At 49.7% G+C, this 23,207-nt stretch overlaps 1 protein-coding gene across 2 annotated transcripts; it reads left to right on the top strand.

Moving 5' to 3' along the window:
- Positions 1-17,066: 17,066 nt before the first annotated feature.
- Positions 17,067-22,478, top strand: Spry1 (sprouty RTK signaling antagonist 1). Of its 2 annotated transcripts, XM_048333654.1 has the most exons (4): positions 17,067-17,184; positions 17,620-18,095; positions 18,437-18,547; positions 20,346-22,478. In XM_048333654.1, exon 4 carries the CDS (start codon positions 20,401-20,403, stop codon positions 21,358-21,360), a length of 960 nt encoding a protein of 319 aa, XP_048189611.1. In that variant the 5' UTR covers positions 17,067-17,184; positions 17,620-18,095; positions 18,437-18,547; positions 20,346-20,400; the 3' UTR covers positions 21,361-22,478. The 2 variants fall into 2 exon arrangements, with proteins under 2 accessions (XP_048189611.1, XP_048189612.1); XM_048333655.1 differs by lacking the exons at positions 17,620-18,095; positions 18,437-18,547 and having other exon boundaries at positions 17,074-17,184.
- Positions 22,479-23,207: the final 729 nt, after the last annotated feature.

Genomic DNA, 23,207 nt, shown 5'->3' on the forward strand with positions numbered 1-23,207 from the left:
GACACTTATCCGTAATTCACCAGCAAAAAGCTGGAAGTAGAGGCTCAAGTGGTTGAGTGCCAGCCTTGAGTGACAAAAGTACAGTCATTGAGTGCTCCAGTACTGCACACACACACACACACACACACACACACACACACACACACACACACACGAGTTGGCAGGCCAAAGGGAATAGTTCTTTTCCTGGTGACTTACTTGCTTCCACCTTAATTTCTGCTCTCCATTGCCCTTGGCCCAGAGAGAGGCCAACATTTATCATCACATGTTTGTCAGGCAGGGGCCCTGCTAGCCTTGCAGAGCTACATTTGTTGGTTTTGTTGTTTGTTTGTTTGTTTGACAAATATACTTTCAATCTGTTATTATTTACCACGTTTTCTTTGGGTCAGTGAGAAAAAGCTGGTAATTAATTATTCTGGCAAAGGTTCAGCTATGCCTGGAAAAAGAACAGGGACTTAACAAGTTATATAATCACTGCTAAAGCACCTCCGGGAAGTGCTTGTTTGGACACGACCTCTACAAGAATTGCTATTTCATGAACAGGAGGGGAAATGCCCAGAGACAGTTAGAGCTGAGGTTAATTGCAAGGTTGACTTGTTATGGGGGTGCTAAAAGGAAGAACTTATCCTCAAATCTACCACATTCACCCTTAGGCAGAATGGGGGAAGGGGCCCAGACAGGCTTCCAGACCACTGGACTCTATGTCGTAAAATAATTTTGTTTCAGAATCTAATTATGTCTATGGGTGTTGTTTTTTCCATTTTTAGGTTGGTGACTATTGACTGAAGAATAACATGTATATGGAAAATGGCCACAACCTCACTGTCCAAGGAAAACATATCCATTCACCACTTCCAGGTCAGTACTTGACCTCTGGAGGAAAGCATTCATTGTGCTGAACTTGACCTCCCCACTCTATCCCAGGTTGATCATTGCCAGTCTCCTTGTCTCACCTGAAACCAAAGTCCCCGACTCTGGCTTGCTGGCTAGCTCTTCTCACAATGATCTGGAAGAACCTGGAAGCTTTTCAGGTGCTTCTTCTGAGTGAAACTGGACAAGGGGAAATCAATATACTTGGACCATAGGGTGCAGCCCCTCTGCAGATGGAAATGAGCGTCACTGCGGTTGTCTTTCTCAATCGTGGACGATGGGCCATCCTCTTGAGCAATGCACACTGTGGACCACGGGCTGCCCGGAGCTCCCTCCCTGAACACCACCTGTGCCGACAAAGATTTCTGTGCCAGTGATTGGCTCTCTGCTGCATTTACAGCTTTATCATTGTGGTAATTACCGGACACTTTCCCGACTGCTTTCTTGCTATCAGAACTTTACAACCTGCTTTCTCACCTCCGCCATAATGGACGTGGAAGTGCGGGGCGGCTTGCTGGCCGGTGGGGACGGGGAAGTGCGGGGCGGCTTGCTGGACGGTGGGGACGGGGAAGTGCGGGGCGGCTTGCTGGACGGTGGGGACGGGGAAGTGCGGGGCGGCTTGCTGGACGGGGAAGTGCGGGGCGGCTTGCTGGACGTGGAAGTGCGGGGCGGCTTGCTGGACGGTGGGGACGGGGAAGTGCGGGGCGGCTTGCTGGACGGTGGGGACGGGGAAGTGCGGGGCGGCTTGCTGGACGGGGCTCAGGAAGCAGCAGGGGTGCGGACGGTGGGGGTGGGAGGGCGGGCGGGAAGGACTCCGCCACGTGGCGCGCGTCGCTGGAGTTCCTCTGCACAATCACCTTCAGGTTAACGTTTTAAAGAACAAGGTGAGGGCGGTGGGAGCCATGGCTTCGCCACGGTCGCACCCTCGAGCAAGTACCTGTGGAGTCTCGAGTGCGCACGCGCACGCACGCCACGAAACGAGGTCGCCCGGGGGGTGTGCCAACTCGGCCGAGTCCACGAGGCGCCGGCAGCACCAGCGGCGGCTCCTCACCCGACATTCACCACGGGGCTCCCCCGCAGGACCTCCGAGGTGCGAGGTGCCGCGGGCTGCCTCGAGTCACGGGCGGCGCCCTCCAACTGCCCCGCCCTCCGGCCGCCTCACGCAGGCTGCCTGCGACCTCTGATTGGCTCTGGGCCCCGCGCGGGCTGCCTGGAGCCCCTCCCCTATGGCGGCGGTGCCGCGTGGCCCTCCGGGAGGCGCCGGGAGCCTTGCGCACGGCACCCGGGCCTCCGGGCCGCGCCTCGCCTGGACCTGGCCTGCCCGGCGGGCCCTCGGCTCCTCCTTCCTCTCGGGAGGCTCCGCCCGGGGACCGAGGCCCGCACCCAGGGTTCCGGGATCGGCCCCGCACTCCGTGTCCGCTGAGACCGTGGTTTTGACTTCGCCACTGTGACCAGACGCCGAGAGAGAAGGTTGGACTTCCGCTTCATTCACTCGTGGATTCATCTAGAGCCGGCGCTGGGCCTTGCATATATATATATATATATATATATATATATATATATATATATATATATATATATATATATATATATATATGCATGTGTCAGCTGTAGGGCTTGGACTAGGGACCTGAGCTCTTCTGCTCAAGGCTAGCCCCTCTACTGCTTTGAGCCACAGCTCCACTGCCAGTTTTCTAGTGGTTAATTGGAGATAAAGTCCGCAGACTTTGCTGTCTAGGCTGGCTTTGAACCGAGAGCTTCCTGAGTCGCTAGGACACCAGGCACGAGGTGCAGGTGGCCCTGCAGAGCCTTTGCACTCTTGGCACTGAGCCTCACACTTCCTTCATAAGCAACATTCCACCCAGGGTCCTACCAATCCATTAGGCTTCTCAGTCCTGTGTGACTTGGAACATGTTTTGTTTGCTTAACCGCGAAAGCCTGCTGCTTCTCCTCCCTCCTCCCTTCTCCCTCCTTCCCCCTCCCTCCTTCCTTTCCCATCCTCCTCCCTTCCTCTTTACTTCCTCCTGCCCTCTGCCTGGAGCTTCCATCCTCCTTTCCTCCCTCCTCCCTCTCCCCTTCTACTCCCTCCCCTCCTCCTCCTCCCCCCTCTTCCCTCCTCCCCTCCTCTTTACTTCCTCCTGCCCTCTGCCTGGAGCTTCTGATGGTGGATGCCTTTACCCTGTGCTCCCCCCTGGCTTCCATTTGCTCCAGGGGCTGTGCTCTCTCCTCTGGGCGAGTGTGTGCATAAAGGCAGGGTTGGGATTTTATTGCCCTTCACATTTTCAGGGCCTGGCACAATTCCTAGAGTGGAGGGGCCTCCGGTCATCTCTGGTTGAATCTGTGTAAGGAGCCCCCCTCCCCCTTCCCCCCCTCCTCCCCTCCCCCTCCCCCTGAAGTTCTGTGGTAACTTGGTAACTTTTCCTGTTGTTGTTCCTCCTCTCTCCTGTGGGCTCCCCAGTTGCCTGCCCGGCCAGGGCCTGCTGGGTGGGCCTCCTTTCTCACAGATTTCACCATAAAAAATGCACAAAATGTAAGCTTTTCTTCCTAACAGGCCTCACTTACATTTTACATTTTATTTTATTCCATTATTTGTTTTTGTACGGGACTGGGTCTTGAACTCGGTGCTGTTGTTCCTAAGCTTTCCTTTGCTCCAGGCTGGCTAGCTATGGCTTGAGCCCCGACCGCACTCCCAGCCTTGGGGTGGGTCACTGGCCAGGGCAACCTGGGGCCTTCCTGCCAGGCTGGCTTCAAACAGCTGCCCAGATGTGTTCTCCATTTAAAAAAAATGTAACCTTAAATCACCACCCCTGCCCTCACTCTGCTCAGAACCCTCTTAGTCAACACAGAAATGCTGCGGGCCTCCTCAAAGCAGCCCTGCTCCCGCCTCTGCTCCCCACAAACTGGCTCCATCCTTGCCTTCGCCTGTCATCCTGGCTGCTCAGGATTGGGGGGGGGAAGGGGGGCCTGAGAACCCAGGGCACAGGGTTCACAGCCCCAACCTTCCACAGATCTTTCTAGATGGACCCACCCTCCCTCTGGCCTGAAGACAGGGACATGGGCGGACTGCCAGGGCCAGAGGCCCACCCCAAACACAGCCTGTCCCCTCCGCAATGCCAGGGGCGCCACCAACAGTAGGACAGCCAAATTTTTTATCACACACCTTTGATACAAATTATTATGATGGTTTTTGTCATTGTCAGTCCTGGGGCTCGAACCCGGGGCCTAGGCACTGTCAGCCTTTTCTGTGGTGCTCTACCATTCCAACTTTTTGGTGATTCACTGGAGCTTACACACTCAGACTTTGCTGCCCAAGCTGGCTCAGAACCACAGTTCTCAGACTCAGCCTCCTGAGGAGCCAGGACTGCAGGTGTGAGCCAAGGCACCTGGCCCGGAATCCAAATATTTTTGTCCCCTCGTTTCTAGATCACCACATGTCAACTCCTCTGTCTTTTCATGAAGTGATTATAGCCAGTAGTTATCACTACGAGGTATTAAAAAGAACATGGATTTAATACTTAGTGTCGGCAGAGACGAGGAGGTAGGGACACGTCCTCATGCACACAGTGCTAACTTAATTTTTTAGATCCCCCGGCAAGTAATAGGAATGCTCTAGGCTCTCACACGGTGAGAACAAACGAGGATATTCTTAGGAGAGGATCACAAAGACATAACACCTATGTGCATCTGATCATATAAAATAATCTTTATCCAAATGAACTCCAGGAGATTGGAAACGAGAGAGTTTTTCTTGGTTGGTGTTTTTGTTTTCTTTTCTTTCTGTCTTGTTTATCTGTCTTTGGGAGGGGAAGCGGGCACAGAAATGGCGAGACAGAGGATGAACAAAGGCAGCGGTGGGACTCACTGGACACCATGTGGAAAGTGAACTATGCAACTTATGGGCGGCGACGGGAGGGAAAAACTGGGAGGGAGAGAGAGGGAAGGGGTGACATTGTTAAAAGAGAAATGTTCTCATTACTTGGCTTATGTAACTGTAACCTCTGTGTACATTGCCTTTATAATAACAATACAACACTTAAAAAGAATAATGAACATAATGTATAATGAGACTTTCAGATGGTACTATTTTTATCAAAAGGATTTTTGTGATTAGTGCCATTTATTCTATTACTTCAAACACAAGCAGGTATATATTAGCTTATTAGAGTTTATTTTGGAATCAAGGCTATATTACTTGATTCTATACCTTGGTATAAAATAAAAAGCTATTGCTATGAAATGCACAGTAAAAGGGGAGACTTTCTGCCTGATGTAACTTTGATGTCGAGAGAACAAAACCAGGAAGAACTGTCTCAGATTTCTCTTCACTTTGAAATAACCCAAAATAATTGACAATAATTCACAAGAGGAAATTATACCAAACAGGTGTCATGATGGGAGGGTTTTAATCTAATTTATTTTTAGACAATACATTTTTGAGTCAAACTTTATGTATTCTATTTGTATTAGTACTGGAGTTTGGGCTCACACCCTGGCCCTCTTACATGGCTTTTTTGTCTTTTCCTCAAGGCTGGCATACTACCAACAGAGTCTTACTTCCATTTCCAACTGTCTTCTGGTTCTCATGAACTTTCTTGCCCAAGCTGGCTTTGAACTGCGATCCTCATATCTCACCATTCTGAATAGCAAGGTTTGCAGGTGTGACCCATCACCCTTGGCCAATCTTTAAAGAAAATATTTGTTTCCATATAATTAATAGCTTAAAGAAAAAAATCTTACACTTTTTCACGAGGAATTTAGGGAGCTCCTTTGTAACTCAGACCCAGGTAGAGTGACCACAAGTATAATATGCATAGATGTGGCAACAATGTTCTGTCTCACTACCTGAAGAAGCATCTAGAACAGGAGCAGACCTTGCAGGCAGATGAAAGAGAAGGGTACAAGGTGAACTCCTGCTGGGTATTTACAGCATGGCCCTCTAGGGCCCCTGCCCCGTACATGTCCTTCCAACACCCCTTAACCTCATGTCAGAATAACACTGGCAAATGATTACAAGTACTTTATAATTAAACATCGAGAGAATTATATAGGGGAAACTGGGTATCTCTGTACATGCCAGGATTTAATTACATCCTGGATTAAAAGAAAATTTGACCCAAGATGGAAAACAGATGCTGAATCACATCCTGTCCCAGTGGCGGCTCTGTGAGCAGGTGGACTGGATTCTGTGTTGTCCAGAGCAGTTTCTCCACCCCACGGTGCTCGCCAACCACTCATTAAAGAAGCACAAAGAACCGTGCTGTTCCATGCCTCTTGGGTTTCTTGAATGCTACAAGAATCAACGGGATTAGCGATGTAGCATTGGAGATTGCTTGTGAAACGTTTACTTGCACGATTTGCTGCTAATCTGCAGGGGAAAAACGGATGTCAAATGCTATGCTACTTCTTTTTATTTGTGAAACACCCCAATCCTGGAATTTCGATTATGATTTGTCTAATATCTACCTTTCCTTTTTTTTTTTTTTTTCATCAGTGGTAGGGCTTGAACTTTGGGCCTGGGCGCTGTCCCTAAGCTCCTTCAGCTCAAGGCTAGCGCTCTACTACTTTAGCCACAGCGCCACTTCTGGTTTTCTGGTGGTTCATTGGAGAAAAGAGCCTTATGGACTTTCTTGCCTAGGCTGGCTTTGAACCATGATCTCCAGACCTCAACCTGCTGAGTAGCTGGGATTAGTGGCACGAGCCACGGGAGTGCACCATGTGTGCCTTTACGATTGAGCTGGATAGTAATAAGATGAGGTGCAAGTGGATTCCACATTCTTCCCGTGGTCTGGTCCATGCAACATGAACCCAACCCCTCCCCCAAAGTAACAGAAAAACTATATTTGGGTAGAAAAACACTTCCAGCTTGTTGGACAACACAAGCAATCTGAATTCTTCCACTTTAGTCAATGTGTTGTTTTTTCTTCTTCTTCTTTTTTTTTTTTTTTTTTGGCCAGTCCTGGGGCTTGGACTCAGGGCCTGAGCACTGTCCCCGGCTTCTTTTTTTTTTGCTCAAAGCTAGCACTCTGCCACTTGAGCCACAGCACCACTTCTGGCCGCTTTCTGTATATGTGGTGCTGGGGAATTGAACCTAGGGCCTCATGTATACGAGGCAAGCACTCTTGCCACTAGGCCATATCCCCAGCCCCAGTGTGTTGGTTTTTTCTACCAAAGAGAGAGATCTTCAACCTCAGATACAAATTTTTATTTTATTTTATTTTTATTATTTATTTCTGTACTGGGACTGGGGCTTGAACTCGGCCTTGAGCTCTAACTTGTTTTTTTTTTTCACTGAATGCTGATGCTCTTCCACTTGAGCCACAACTCCACTTCTGCTTTTTGCTAGTTAATAGAAAATAAGAATCTCACAGACTTTCCTGCCTGGGCTGGCTTTGAACCAGTGTCCTCGATCTCAGCTTCTTGAGTAGCTGGGAATTATAGGCCTGAACCACCAATGCCCAGTAAAGTAGCTGTGTTTTTAGCCTTTCTTTAAGCTTTGTCAGAGCCCAGGGAAGAGCTCAGTGGTTTGTTACCACATGATTTGGCCCACGGAGGCACAGTTCATGGGCATAAGTCTGCTCCAAGTTCTCCTGCCCATCCCACCCCAATCTCCACCAGACCTCTGTGACCACAGCCTCTCCTGATGCAGCCGCGGGTACAGAGGAATATTCTGGAAAGACTCCTCAGGTGCTAACTCAGCACTAAAAGTCATCTTCTCAGTCTTGAACCCAAATCTCTATTTCTTTATTGTACCATTAAAGTTCATATGTAATTTGTCCTTAGCTTACTCTGTGTGTGTGTGTGTGTGTGTGTGTGTGTGTGTGTGTGTGTGTGTGTGTGTGTGTGTTACTGGGGATTAAACTCAGGGCCAGGGCACTGTCCCTCATTGTTTTCACTCGAGGCTGGCTTTCTACCACTTGAACCACAGCTCCACGTCTGGCTTTGGTGGTTAATTGAAGATGAGGGTCTTGTAGGCTATTCTGTTTAGGGTGTCTTTGAGCTGTGATCCTCAGATCTCAGCCTCCTGGGCCACTGACACCATGCTTACTTTCCCAAAGTAAAGGAAGGAAGATTTCACCGAAGAAAACTTGCTTCTGCCATGCTCAACTGTAAACCACCCACGATCATGAAGGGATTCCTGGCTTTTTCCACTGGGGATGTTTCCTGTGCCATGAGGAAATCAGCTCTGGTTCCCCCTTATTCTAGAATAAGGCTCAGGTTCTTCCTTTTCTGATAGTAACTCCTGATATTGAACAACATATGTATGATATAGCTATATCTCTATATATCTATCTTTTTTCCCTGAGGTTTTGAACTTGGTATCTGACACTTCTGTTCATTGGCTGGCGTTTTACCACCCAAGCCATGCCTCCAAACCCTTGACAATACAGAACTTATACTATGCTCACATAATTGTTTCCTCTTCCTCATCAATTCTTTTTAAAGCAGACTTTAAACACTTAACCTGGCAGAATTTTTACAGCAAATCTTCCTAAATTTTGAGCAGATATTCGCCAAACTACCAAACTTTCTACGACTTTAGAACAAAATGCAGAGTCTCATTACGGACAGCAAAGCTCTCTGTCACTTAGTCTTTAGTCACTTTAGCCTTCCTTTCTGGTTTCTTTACCATTTTCCCCATGATATTCCTTTTTTTTGGCCAGTCCTGGTCCTTGGACTCAGGGCCTGAGCACTGTCCCTGGCTTCCTTTTGCTCAAGGCTATCACTCTGCCACTTGAGCCACAGCGCCACTTCTGGCCATTTTCTGTATATGTGGTGCTGTGGAATCGAACCCAGGGCCTCATGTATACGAGGCAAGCTCTCTTGCCACTAGGCCATATCCCCAGCCCCCTGCCCCATGATATTCCTCAGGGCCTTTGTACTTGCTGTTTCTTCTGCTCAGTTCTTTCCCTAGACATTGTTTGTATGGCTCCCCTTCTTCCTTGCTATGGCTCTATCTAAATATCTCTTCTATAGAGAGATGCTTTTTTATCATGCTGGCTGAAAGGGCTGCCATCTTTCTTTCAGTCTCTCCTTCTAACCAAGCTTCATTCCTGACCGTCCTTCCCCACTGGAATATACTGAGCATTGCTTGTTATTGTTACATTCATCTGCTTATTGCCTTCTCTTCAGGTGGGGGAGCTCCAGGCAGGAGCGATGCTGGGATTTCTGCCTTGTTCACGATATTTTACTGTTGGGCACAATGTGGGTATGTAGGGAAATACTTGTTAGCCAAAAGGCTGGCACAAAGCTCAGTGGTACAGTTTACACTTGGCTTCTGAAAGGCTCCAGGTTCCATCCCAGCAATAGGAAGACAAAAGCAATTCCCTACGCTGGGGGCCAGTAGCTCACACCTATAATCCTAGCCATAAGGAGGCTGAGATCCGAGGATCATGGTTCAAAGCCAGTCCCGGCAGGAATGAAACACTATCTCCAATTAATCACACACACACACACACACACACACACACACACACACACACACAGTGAGGGAGTTGTGGCTCAAGTGGCAGAGGGCTAGCTTTGAGCACAAAGGCTCAAGCCCCAGTACACACACACACACACACACACACACACACACACACACACGCTGGGAACACTGGCCTGGTGGCCTGGGAACTCGCCTCTGCCCTCCTCGGTGCCAGGGCTCTCCAGAAATGCAAAGTCAAAGCCCTCCCCTCCCCCCACCCCCGAAGTTCTTCAACAAGACTGATGTGCCCTAGCTTAAATCACGTGTTCAAAGACACATGCCATTCAGCACGGTGCCACTACTCACAGGACTGTCTAGAAATCTTGAATTCTTTCATTCAACCAGATGAATAATTGTGAGTTAAAAGTGGAAGCAGAGTCAAAAATTACTTGAAAGTAAAAGTAAGATGCCAGGAGAAATGGACGAACAACCTCTTGGCTATTCCTGGCTTAGTATAAGCCCCCACCCTGAGCTCCTGACAGAGGAGCCACCTTTTACTACGTGAAATCTTTATTTTATTGTTTTGCAAATCTAGAGCTTCAGCTCAGGGCCTGGGCGCTGCCCCTGAGCTTTTTTGCTCAAGGAATGCGGTTTATGGCTTGAGCCACAGCCTCAAGCCCAGCAATTTTGGTGGCTAATCAGAGTCTCATGGACTTTCCTGATTAGGCTGGCTTTGAACCACAATCCTCAGATCTCAGCCTCCTGAGTAGCTAGGATTATAGCCTGAGCCACTGGACCTGGGTACTCCATGAGATCTTATCCACCTGCTTCCTGGCCAAGGAGGAGAAAGAGAGGAAGAGGATACAGATTTCTCAGCATAAGAGAAGTGGGGCCTGGAAATTGATAGCCCAGTGTAGGCTCGTGGGTCCCCTTTGGGAAGGGGTGTCTGTCCCCTGTGTGGGTCTATTCCAGGTTCACCCTGGGCTTCCCTTCGGACAAAGCCATCATCTTGGTTTCCAGTGTGTCTTCAGAAAGGGAATGCCATCATCTCTATTGGACCTATTCAGCTTGCCCCGTCTTAGAGAGGAAAGGCTCCACCCACCCAGCAGGAGGAGGTCCATTCTCTCCTTCCACCAATCACCTCCACAGAGCTGCCTCATAGTCTCTTGGCTCAGAACTTCTTTCATTTGGTTTATTAGCAAACAAACTGAAAAAATGCTAGACATTTTGTTTTTATGCTACCATGTTCCCTGATTTTACTTAGCCAGAGTGCTTGTCTTCCTCCATGTAGCTGGCTCTGATTGATTCCTCCTCAAGAAGAGCCAGTGTCCAGTGATAAAAGTGCTTATAATCTATGTGATATGGCAGAGAGACACAGGTGTTTCAAAGAATGTGTTGTCAGCTCAGGCGATGTTAGTAATACAGGGGTTGTGAAAAAAGATCTGTACAATTATGGCATGGTTGGAAAAAGTACATACCTTTTCTGAGGAACTGCATTGTGTGGAGAAAATATGTTAGTTAGGATGTGTTAGTTCTTATGTCTTCATTAAAAGTGAGTATCACAGCTGGGCAACCATGGCTCAGGCCTCAGCAGGAGGCTGAGATCTGAGAATTGAGGTTCAAATCCATCCTGGTCAGGAAAGTCTGTGAGACTCCAGTTAACCATCAAAAAGCTACAAATGGGGCTGTGGGCCAAATAAATGGTAGAATGCTAGGCTTGAGTGACAAAGTCCTCAACAGCACCCAGGCACCAGGTTCAATTCCCAGTACCAAGCGTGCGCACATGCTCAAAAGTCAGTTTGATTGTTTTATCATCTTCTACATCAATGCTGTAGCTTTCTATCGATACTGAATCTTCAGACTTTTCAAAACAGTCAATCGTATATATTATAAACTTTCTAATTCATTTGAAAACTAACACCTCAAATCATATGGAAGTATTGTAAAAATACAAAGAAAATAATGCAAAACCTTGCTCAAAGTGAGTGCTCCATTCTTTTTTTTACGTTTTGCTTGGGACTTGAAATGACTTGTCTTCAGCGATAGGTGGCGCTTGGCAGTGTTTTTTGTTGTTGCCAGTTTTTTGTTGGTTTTGTTTTCTGTTTTTTGTTGTTGTTGTTGTTGTTTTGGCTAGTTGAACCAAAAAAAGATGTATGAAATACATCTCTCTGTTAGTAGTTTTAAAAATTAATAGAGGGTTGAATATTTTGGTAATTGTTAGAAATTGCTATTAATAAATACCTGATGTATTATTTATGGAGGCTCAGAATTACCACTCTACAAGGTACGCACCAGACTGAGATCTGAGGATTGCAGTTCAAAGACAGCCTGGGCAGGAAATTCCATGAGACTATTTTCTCCTAATTACCCCCCAAAAGCTGGAAGTGGAGCTGTGGCTTAAGTGGTAGAGTGCTAGCCTTGAGCATAAAAGCTTAGTGTCCAGACAGCACTCAGGTCCAGTGTTCAAGCCCCAGGACTAGCACAAAAAATAACCAAACCAAACAAACAAAACCTCCAGCTTAGTGGGAAAGTAATCAGAACTCCATGTGTGTCTTAATAGATTGGGCTTCCCAAATCTCAGTTAACACGTGAACACACCCATGTGCACATAGTAATATGACTTTAAAGTTTTTAGTCTTAACAAAACAAGGATAGGGCAAACAAGTTAGTTACTTCGGATGAAGCTACAGGAAAGAGAAGATTGTAAATATTTCTTAATCACACAGTGTCCTGTAGCAGAAGTAGCCCTGTATAGGTGTGTGTGTGTGTGTGTGTGTGTGTGTGTGTGTGTGTGTGTCCAAGCTACAGGCTTGGACTGTGTGCTGTCCCTGAGCTCTTTCTCTCAGGGCTAGCTATCACGCTGTCACTTGAGCCACAGCTCCACTTCTGGCGTTTTTGGGTGCTTAAATGGAGGTTAAATGGACTTTCCTGTCCAGGCTGGCTTTGAACCATCATCCTCAGATCTCAGCCTCCTGGGTGGTCAGGATTACAGGCCACCAGCACCCAACACTATATAGATCTCTAAAGCATGCAACACACACACACACACACACACACACACACACACACACATCCTTCAGTAGCATTAGGCTTTGGAAAACCACTTTAGCTTATTGATGAGAGCATAGGCCCAAAGCGATTGAGATTCATCTGACTAGAACAGGGCAAAAGGGGACCTCATATCATTAGGCCCTAGCCCTGGTGTGCTTCTCAATGCCCTCTTCTTCTATATTACCTTGGATATGGTGTGTATGACACAGTAGCTGAAGTTATAAACCATGGTTAAAAGACTAACACTTAAAACCCAACTCCTCAATATATGTGCACTATCCTTTGAAATTCCATTTTTACACATGCAATTATTTCAAATCTCCAAGACAATGACCAACTAAGGTAAAATTGTAAATTAAAAATACCTTTTAAAAAACACAACCTGTTTTGGTATGTTTCCTCAGTGTTGGGCATTCTTACAGAGGGCATGCCCGTAGCTGCCACGAATCTGCAGGCTTTGGCATCGCTGATTTCAATAGGAAGTGAAGATTCAGGGAGGAAAGCCCCAGGGGGATGTTTCCAGTTTTGTTTTTTGTGGCAATGAAAACATGGTTTTATTTTCTTCCTCTCCTGGCTGTGGGAGGGATAGTCAGAAATTGGACTCAAACACATTTGTTTGTAAGCGTTTATCTCTGAAGATGGCACAGCGATTAGGAAAGCAGCGACTGAGAAGAGCCAAAGAGAGACTGCTGTTCAAGACTTCCACTCCCAGCAGGAGGGATGGCCGATCTTGCTTTCTTGTGCAAATGAAGAACCAGTCCAACCTGGGAAGGAAACTTGGAACATCACTGAGAAGGGGGTGGTGGTGGATGTATCAGGCAATTGACGAGATAAGAAATGAGCACTGTTTTATGTTGAGGCAAAGATATTTCCTGACATGAACTTGTCACGAGGGTTGAGTTAGTTAAGTATATGGCATTTCTCTCATCACTGACTCACTTGTGCAGCACCGTGGAATGGAGGGCTGCAATTCAGAACCTTCTGGATGCACTTGCTTCTTGACCTCACAACTCTCAGCCAAGTAAAATCACTTGTGACAAAGTGCACAAACGATGAATTGTGGAATTACAGAGTGAACACCAAATCCACTAAGTTTGTGTCATTTCCTCATGGGTTTGCCCACTTCCAGAATCTGAAACCAACACAAGATATTAGTATTACAAATAGGTCAGAAGATGAGAATTAGGTTTCAGAAAATGAAGGAGCGTTTATGGAAAATTCACGGAATAAGTTGCTCTATTTCTGTCAACTACAGAGTTTACAAAGGGAAACAAAAATCACAGGGCTGAAGCTTGCCAGTTTTTTGTGGGAATAAGTGAAATATAGTAACTCCTTCTAGCAGGAAAGGGAAGAAAATTCAGTTTCGGTTACGGATTCTTCACTGATCCCTGCATGCCAACTCACCAACTTTGAAATTACTTTGTCTGTTTGCTTCCTAGTAAAAGGTTGTAAGTGAATGATAATAAAGTAATTATATCAGGATTAATGTAATTATTCTAACTTCACAAAAATACTGAATCAGGTGTTACTTTTTATATATATATATTTTATTATCAAACTGAATTACAGAGAGGTTACAGTGTCATACATTAGGCATTGGATACATTTCTTGTACTGTTTGTTACCTCGTCCCTCATTCCCCCCTCCCCCTCCCTCTTTCCATCCCCCCCCATGAGTTGTTCAGTTCATTTACAACAGTTTTGCAAGTACTGCTTTTGTAGTTGTTTGTCTTTTTTTACCCTGTGTCTCTCGATTTTGGTATTCCCTTCCAATTTCCTAGTTCTAATACTCAGATAAGATACAGAGAAAGTGTAGGTACAACCACAGGGAGGTGATACAAGAAGATCATCAATAATAGAGGCAACAATTACATATGGCACGTTGGAAGTTGTTACAGCAATCGTTTCCATAACATGGAGTTCATTTCACTTAGTATTATCTTATGTGTTCATAAGGGTATAGTAATTGGGCTCCTGTGATCCTCTGCTGTGACTTGCCTAAATCAGATGTTACTTTAACAGCTCGAAACATGAATTTATGAACTTGGAACACATTCATTTATTACTAATTAATAAAGTATTACTTCTTAAACACAGGAAGCACATTCACAAAATGCAGTTTTGAATTTGACAAAGTAAATGAATCATCTTTTTTTTTTTTTTTTTTTTTTTGCCAGTCCTGGGGCTTGAACTCAGGGCCTGGGTACCTGTCCCTGAGCTTCTTTTGCTAAGGTCAGAGCTCTACCACGCCACTTCTGGCTTTTTCTGTTTATGTGGTGCTGAGGCATTGAACCCAGGGCTTTGTGCATGCTAGGCAAGCACTCTAGCGCCAAGCCACATTCCCAGTCCATGAGTCAAGTCTTATAGTACTTTATGTCTTCATTTTAAAAGCAATCTTGAATAGTTGTGAGGGGTTACTAGATTTTTAGTTTTTTAATTTATTATTTTACTTTTTTTTTTTTTTGAAAATCAAATCATCAGAAGAGATGGCTAATCTCGTTTTCCTATTAAAAATACAGGAAAAGTCTGGGTGTCAGTGGCTCAGGCCTGTCATCCTAGCAACGCAGGAGGCTGAGATCTGAGGATCGCAGTTCAAAGCCGCCCATGCAGAAAAGTCCTTGAGACTTGACACTCTCATCTCCAAAGTACCACCAAAAAGTTGGAAGTAGAGCTGTGGCTCTAGTGGAAGAGTAAAAAAAGCTCAAGGACAGCACTCAGGCCTTGAGTTCAAGCCCCAAGACAGGCACACCAACACACACACACACACACACACACACACACACACACACACACAGAGACTTTTTTCCATTTCACTCTATCTCAGCATAATAAACTGAAAATTATTTTGGGATTTTCCCATTGATAGTTACATTATTCTTCCTTTTCAGGAAAAAATTTCATACTCTAGTTATCTATTTCTAGCCAAGGTCCACTATAACTGAACTTACTTAAAAAGAAAAAAAAAAAAAGGAAGATGTGGGTTTGAAGCTGAGCATTTGGAATCTCTGCAGTGTCTCTTACAGTTGTGGGCAAGCAAGCAGAGACACGGGTGGGGTGCAGTGATGATGTTCACTGTACACAGTGCACAGGGGGGCAGGGGACTCCAGGGGCGGTGGAAGGGAGGCAGGGGTCAAGGTGCAGACTCAAAACCCAACAGGCGCAACCAGGGGCCGCTGGCACAGCTACTTAAAGACCAAGTGGAAGAAGGAGAAACAGTTTCCATGGGCTGTCTTTTAGCTCTAAGATGAAAGTTATTCTTTTTGTTTGTGATTTCATAGAGAAAAGTGCATTGATTTTTGTACTGATAATTGATTTTGCACAATATATTTAATTTTGAAATAGTACATGATCCATGAAGGTAGGGTTTTAGATAAAAATTGAACGGCTCTTTTCATCATTTACAAATACTTCATTAGTCTTCAGGAAAGTATTTGATTACATCTCTAGTTGAAATAGAAATCTCTGCAAATCCGTTTTTGTAGGGTTTACCGGTTTTGCCCTTCCCGGCCCCCTCCAGGGCCCTGTTCTCTTGGTGAGCTGACCACTTAGTCCCCCAAATACCTGGTTAGCTGACAAGGCAATCTCTGAGAACCAAGTAAGATGCATTGGTATGACCTGCTATTTCCAATTGAGACTTCTAGTGAGAAAACCATATTCTCAAATCTGATGGGAGATCATTAAAGAGAATAAAAAAATATACAATAATATCAGCTTTATGTTTGAAAAGAGGCTATTGCACTGTAAATTCATATTACAGGTGTATGAGATCTTGTTATTTTCACTGTGTGTGTGTGTGTGTGTGTGTCCTGGGGCCTGAGCTTTTGTGCTCAAGGCTAGCACTCTACCCCTTGAGCCACAGCTCCACTTCCAGCTTTTCTGGTGCTTAGTCTTCCCTGCCCAGAAGGTTCTCTGAGCTGTGGTCCTCAGATCCCAGCTTCCCCGGCAGCATGGACCATGCTTGCCTGGCTTGTACTGTCTCTTTGGAGGCGTCCTGTACCCAGCCCAGAAGCAGTTCCAAGGGCGACTTTGGTTTGGTTTTTGTTTTTTAAATCAGTGTTAAGAAGTTTCAGAATCTAATGTGGGGACAAAGACACGAACGGCCCGCCCATGCAAAGACTTTAAAACTATTGGACTGAAGATGTTGGGGTTCCAGTTCCCCAGTGATGCAAGGGTCTGGGGTTTTGGGGGGCTGGCCTCCCTCCCTCCCTCCCTTCTTGGCGCTCGGAAGGGCTGCTTCCCCCCCCACCCCCAGCGTATGGGGGGCAGAGGCGTCTTGTTAGCTTCTAGCACCTTCCATTTTCACACTTAGCCTTACTGAAGCATGAGCTATTACTTGGTTCCTCTCTGGATGTATGCACGAGTCCCGGGGGGTGTAAAGAAGGGAGAAAGCAAGTTTCCTCCTGTGTGTGCGTGTGTCTGTGTGCGTGCGTGTATGTGTGGAGGAGGCCTGCGGGCGGGGCCCCGCGTCTCGGTGCCCAGCGGGTACCCCGGGGCGGCCGGTTCAATCCCAATGCGCCCAGTCGGTCGGTGGCGCGCGGCGCCCACGGAGTCCCGGGGGGCAGAGCCGGGGTCCCCAGCCGGCGGCCGGCGCGGGCAGGGTTGGAATCCCGCTCCGGGTTTTGGGGCCGCCCGCCGTGATTGGCGTGTGATATCACGGGGGGCGGGGCCAGACCGGGGGCGGAGACCCGGGGCTGAAATTGCGCCGGGCGCGCGGCGGGCGGACGGGCGGGCGAGGCGCACGCACCGCACCGCACCGAGCCTGCAGCTGGGACGAGCGGCGGGGTCGCTCCGGGCCCGGATCGCGGGCGGCCCGGGTGGCGGCGGTGCCCGGAAGGCCGCTCACAGCCCCGGCCTCAGGTGAGGACGCCTCCCCCCCTCCCCTCCCCTCCCCTCGGCGGGCGGGCGGCGCGGTCCCTCACTCGGGGGTTGCGTCCACATTCGCCAGCCGGGATGGTCCCGCCAGGAGCTGCGGGGCGCGGGCTCACCATGGCTTCGAGCCGGATCCTCCGGGCCCGGCCGGGGCTGGGGGGCTGCGCGGGTCTCAGCGCGCAGGGCGCTGCGGGGACGTGGCTCGAACCCTGGGCTGCCGAGCTGCCAATGCCGCTAGGGTTAAAAAGAACCCCCCTGCCCCCCACATGCGGGCGTGCGGCGGGCGTGCGGGCCCCGGTCCACGGCAGCCGGGCAATCACGGCCGCGAGCGCACGGCTGCGGGCGGGCCCGGCGGGCGGGGGGGGGGGGGTCGGGGACGGGCGGGACACTTACACGGCTTCCACCCCGCTCGCTCTCCCGCAGCTGGCGCTCGGCGGAGGCCCCGCAGGCGGCGGAGGACGAGCGGGTCGCCGTGGTGCCCGGAGTCCTACGGGACCTGCGGGATCCGGAGCGCCCCCGCCCCTCGGAGATGGACCCCGGGACGGCGCCCGAGCCCTAGTCGCCCCCGCCCCGCGCCCCGACCCCCGACGCGGGGTCCAGCCTCGGCCCCGGCCGGCGAAGCCTCAGCGCCCCCGACGCGCGGGTCGCCCACCGCCCGGAGCGGAGCCGCGCCCGGGCCTCGGGGGTAGCGCGCCCGTCGGGTGCCCCGCACCACGCCCCGCGCTCCCGGGACCGCGCAGCGCAGCTCCCCGGCCATCGCGACCGCGCGGGGCGGCCCGGAGGGGGCGCGCGGCCGGGGCTGGGTCGGAGGGGCCGGGCCCACCGGCCGCCGCGCGGGCGATGCCTCCCCGCTGACGCGGGCGCGCTCGCCCTGGCGCCCCGCCACCGCCCGGGCCTAGGTGAGTGTGCGCGGGGCGGGCGGGCGGCGCGGCAGGTGCGGGGCCCGCGGCGGGGGTGGGGGCGGCGCCTCCTGGAGGTGCGGGGCGTTGGGCCGGGCTCCCCAGGGGAACGGGCCGTGTCGCCCCCGCGCGGGCCGGGGAGGCGCTGGGGGTCCCCGCCGCGGACGCGGGCACTGGGGGGGGGGGTGGTCTGTGCGCGCGCCCGGGCCGTCGCGGGCACGCGGGGGGAGGCGGACCCCGGGGCGCGCCCGGCGACCCCCGGCCCCCCGGGCACCGCGCCCTCCCCCCGCCCCGCGACCTCGCTTCATTCATAACTCCCCTGTCCGCTTCCTCCCCGCCAGCCACTTCCTCCCTCCCGGTGCCCCGCGCGCCCCGCACCGGGCGCCGCCGCCAGGACCTCGCGGGGCCCCTACCGCGGCCCCGGGCGTGGGGTGATGGGGTCGGCGGGAAAGGTAAGCGCTGCGGGGCGCGCGCGCGGGGGGCGCGCGGGGCTGGGAACGGCGAGTCCTCCCCATCGGGCTCCGCTTCCCGCGGACTCAGGCTCTGCTTCCAAAGCCCGGGGTCGGGGTTGGGAGCGGAACCGCACTCTGCTCCGCAACTCTGCGCGGGAGCGAGTTCCCTCCCGCCTCTCTCCCTCCCCATCCCCCTCCTTCCCTATTCCCCCTCCCCCCTCTCTTCCTCTCCCCTCCCCCTTTCTTCCATTTGTCCGTCTGTTCCTAAAAGCACAGCACCCAGTGCACCGGTTGCGCGCTCGTTCGTTGCCCCGTGGCTCCTGCTGCCATCCAAACATCTCAGGAAGCCGAGGGCGACATCAGATCCAAGCCAGGCAGGAGGGAAAGCCCTTGAGAAGCCCATCTCCAATTAATCACACACACACACACACACACACACACACACACACCCAAAAACTAAAGCCTAAGCGGCCTGCGGCTCCAGCCTGGAGCAAAGCCGAGGGTCTGCTCCCGGTTCCCGGGTTCAAGTCTCAACCCCCCCCCCCCCCCCGCCCATGTCCCTTCTGTTCCTGTGGGACAAGTGGCCGTGGAGGGAGATCCAAGGGGCTAATGTGAAAGGCAGGAGCCGGGCACGGCCCTGGGCAGGACGGATCGCCTACTGCACGCCTCAAGAGGAAGCTCTGGGTGTGTGTGTGTGTGTGTGTGTGTGTGTGTGTTTGGCATAGAATAACAGTGGAGAATGGACTGGTTTTCTTTCCAATCCCAAATTGAGTGGTCGTAGGGGGTTAACCATTGACTAGGAATGGAAATCCGAAGACCATAGACTAGAAATGATTTGCTGTACTGAAATGTTAGTGTGGCAAGAAGCGCACTGATTTGGCAATGCTTTGGGTCTTTCATATAAATAGCTTTTTTTTTTGTTTTTAGAGGGAAGGATAGTTAAAATGGCTGTGATTTCTTGACTTGTCTTTTGTGCACAGAAGTTAATCTTGTGATGTGAGTGGGTCCTGAAGCTTCTAAAGTAAATATGACTTTGAGGTATGAATCTTCTTGTGATAGACATAAAGGAGTTCAGTAGATTCCATAGCGTGTGTTTTAGTTGCCAGTAAAACACCAACAGCTATTGTATTCCTCCATGGTTTTTTTTTTTTTTTTAATCTTATAGATGAGGAACAAGCTAGTTTTAGAATCATGAATTGTGATTCTCAAGGGAAAATGACCTTTGTGGTCCCATTGTGGCTTGGAATGCATTAACTATTTCTTGGAAAAAATGCCTTAACTTTCTCATCTCCTAAAGCTGGTTTGTCACAGCTTGCAAACAACAGGAGACAAAGCCACCCAGGTCATTATGACCTGACCTTTCAAAAGTGGTACAGTTTTTTTAAGATGAAAACTAGGAAGAAATTGATACTGAACTCTGTGTGGATAAGAGTTCCCTCACGAGGGCTTATTTCATTTAAATTACTTGTTAGCTTCACAAACAGGAAGACATCACCTCCTCCTGGTTGTGCAGTCTGCCAGCCAGAGTGGCTTCTTGGTTTTTCCGACACAGGGTCTTCTGCGTACACTCTTCTGTGATGGAGGCCACCATGCCTCTTGCACTTGGACTGTGGCCCAGAGCCCAGCATGGCTGGGATCTGCTCAGGGAGGGCTCACCAGCAGGTGGTTTCAGCAGGCAGTTTGTGATTTAACAAGATGACCCCCCCTTCTTCTTTCCTCCCCTCTGCAAAACAATCCTCCCTGTCCTTGATCTTCTGTGGATTTTTTCACACCTGGTGTCTCTTATATCTCTTTCAAGGATCTCAGATGCACGCCAGGTTTCCACTGATTGCCCGAGTTCCAGATCCCCACCCATGGATCCTTTAAATCTGCATGGCAGGTCGTTCGTGGTGATCTCGCAGCCTGCCGTGGAGGCCCGTCCCCGACTGGACCAGGACAGGGAGAGCCCGCCTGCTGCCATCCTGTCCTTGGACCAGATCAAGGCCGTCCGAGGCAGTAACGAATACACGGAGGGCCCCTCGGTGGCCAGGAGGCCCACTCCCCGCCCGCTGCTGAGACAGGAGAAGCAGGAGAGGACTCATGAGGTTGTACCAGCCAATGTGAATGGCAGCGGCTCTGCGCAGAGACCCCCAGGCCCCCCGGGGCCAGGCGGACCCCTGAGCCACACCAGGGCCCTGGCCTTGAGCAGATCCACCAGCACTGGCAGCGCGGCGAGCTCCGGGAGCAGCAGCAGCGCCTCCTCGGAGCAGGGGCTCCTGGGGAGGTCTCCGCCTGCCAGGCCGGCCCCTGGACACAGGGCGGACAGGGCCATCCGGACGCAGCCCAAGCAGCTGCTGGCCGACGACCTGAAGGGCTCCTTGAAGGAAGACCTGACGCGGCGGCATGAGTTCATCTGCGAGCGGTGCGGGAAGTGCAAGTGCGGAGACTGCACGGCCCCCAGGGCCCTCCCGTCCTGCCTGGCCTGCGGCCGCCAGTGCCTGTGCTCGGCCGAGAGCATGGTGGAGTACGGCACCTGCATGTGCCTGGTCAAGGGCATCTTCTACCACTGCTCGAGCGACGACGAGGGCGACGCGTACGCCGACCACCCCTGCTCCTGCTCGCAGGCACACTGCCGCGCGCGCTTCCTGTGCATCGGGGCCATGTCTCTGCTTCTGCCCTGCCTGCTCTGCTACCCCCCGGCCGTGGGGTGCCTGCGGCTGCTGAGAGGCTGCTATGATTGGCTCCATCGCCCGGGATGCAGGTGTAAGAACTCCAACGCAGTCTACTGCAAGCTGGAGAGCTGCCCTTCTGGGGGTCACGGGAAGCCATCATGAATTTTGGAGGTGGGTGGGACGTCAAGAACTTCCAGCTTCCGAATGGTGGCTGTTGGTCCTGTGAGATATTGACTCCCCCCGTCCCCCATCATCCTTAGAGTGGCTTGTCTCTTGCTTGCGGCTCCCTGCCATTTCCAAGGTTTGACTCGTGGATCTGACTGGTTCAGGAAGAGTTGACATGAAATGACAGCTGGTCCTCCTGAAGTCAAGCGCTTTCACCACTCTCTGGAGAGGGGGTGGAGAGCGGTGGGGTTTCGGGTCGTTTCTGGGTTCTGCACACATCACCCTGTGTGTACACAGCCAGACTGCAGGGATGGAAAGATGCCTTCGGTTGAATGTTGGGGAGCAGGGAAATTAGTTTAGAAAGAAGCAACCATTTAATAACTGCTTCCCTGAGCTAGGTATGGAACCTTCCTCCAATTCGGATATCTTGTCATAACATAACGTTTGTTCTTTCCCTACTGCCCTGTCCTCCTTTCCATCTCCTCTCTGTTGTCTTGGCCAATGCCTCCCTCCACCCACTTCCTGTCTGTAATTTTAGATTCCCTTTCCAGTGTATAAGTCTTCATATTGGAGACAAATTGGCTATAATTTGCTTCTCCTGGCTTTCACCTTTGTGAAGGATTTGACTCCTTTCCTTCCACACCCACAAGCTCTTTGCCAAATTCCTGTTGTCACGGAAGGCACCTGGGTAGCTGAGGTTGAAATTTGGAGCCGATGGATTCTTGTTGATGTCACAACATGTTGCTGTCTAAAGCAATCGGAGCTTGGCAACGGCCCTTTGGCCTCATAGTTTGGTTAACAGCTGAGTTATCTCAGTCTTTCCTGTGTTCCCCTTGCCTTAACCACAGATTGTGGTGCTTTTTTTTGTATATGTTCTGTATAAATCACAAAGTTGAATTCTGACTATTTTTAAGACAAGAGTCTGTTAAACTTTTTTATTGTAAAGAATATTTATTATGCGAATCTATTATTTTATGATATTTATTGCAAAAGACTGTTGAAATGTACTCATGTCTGACTATAACAAAATATCAATACTTAACAGAAAGTAAGGTGACAGGAAGAAAGGACATATGTTAACTATAATGCAAAAATATATTAATTAATGAAACTGCCTTCTGAGTTCTTCATTTATTAGCCTGAACTAAGACACTTGTTCCTCTTTGATTTGCTTTTGCCCCCCATTTTTTCTACTTTCCTTTAAGATATGGAGTCTGATATACTTTCCAGGAAACAGAGTTTCTCATTTGAGGTTCTGTATTCCTGGAAAGTACATCTGTTGATATTTTATAATCCAGGTTCTATTTCATCTAATGCCTAAGTGAATTATTTTATAAAATGAATTTTTTATTAGAATACTAAGTCACGCCCTTCTTGAACTGTTTTCATGACTTGATGTTTTGTTTATATCCTAGTTTCTTGCAATGGGCAAAGCTACAAGTTTTCTTAAAACATGCTTATCTTACCCTGTTGTAGTAGTCAGAAATTAGTCTTCATCAACACGACCTAAAGAATTCAGTTGTGCAGACGTGGTGAAAGTCTGACATTTTTCACACAAATCAAGCACTTTAAAAGTTAGTGTACCAGAGGAATTGTTCCTATTGCCAGAGATGTTTCAAAACCATTCCTGTCCTCCTTTTTGTCTAATAAGTCTTCACTGTGATCAGATTCAATTATAATTCTTCACATACAGTGGAATAAGACATTGTACAGAAGTAAATATCTGGATTCCTTAGTGATTAGTCTGCTAAAGCCACCCCATAGTTGTAGTCTTTGGGCCTGTACCCAGCTTGTTCCAGGGAGCCACAGAGAAGCAGCACGGATCCTAGGACCAAGACATCTTG

This window comes from Perognathus longimembris, chromosome 24, assembly GCF_023159225.1.
Source record: "Perognathus longimembris pacificus isolate PPM17 chromosome 24, ASM2315922v1, whole genome shotgun sequence".
NCBI classification, from domain to species: domain Eukaryota; kingdom Metazoa; phylum Chordata; class Mammalia; order Rodentia; family Heteromyidae; genus Perognathus; species Perognathus longimembris.

Coding starts and splice junctions, on each gene's coding strand:
- Spry1 (XM_048333654.1), top strand. CDS start 20,401: ATGGATCCTTTAAATCTGCATGGCAGGTCGTTCGTGGTGATCTCGCAG.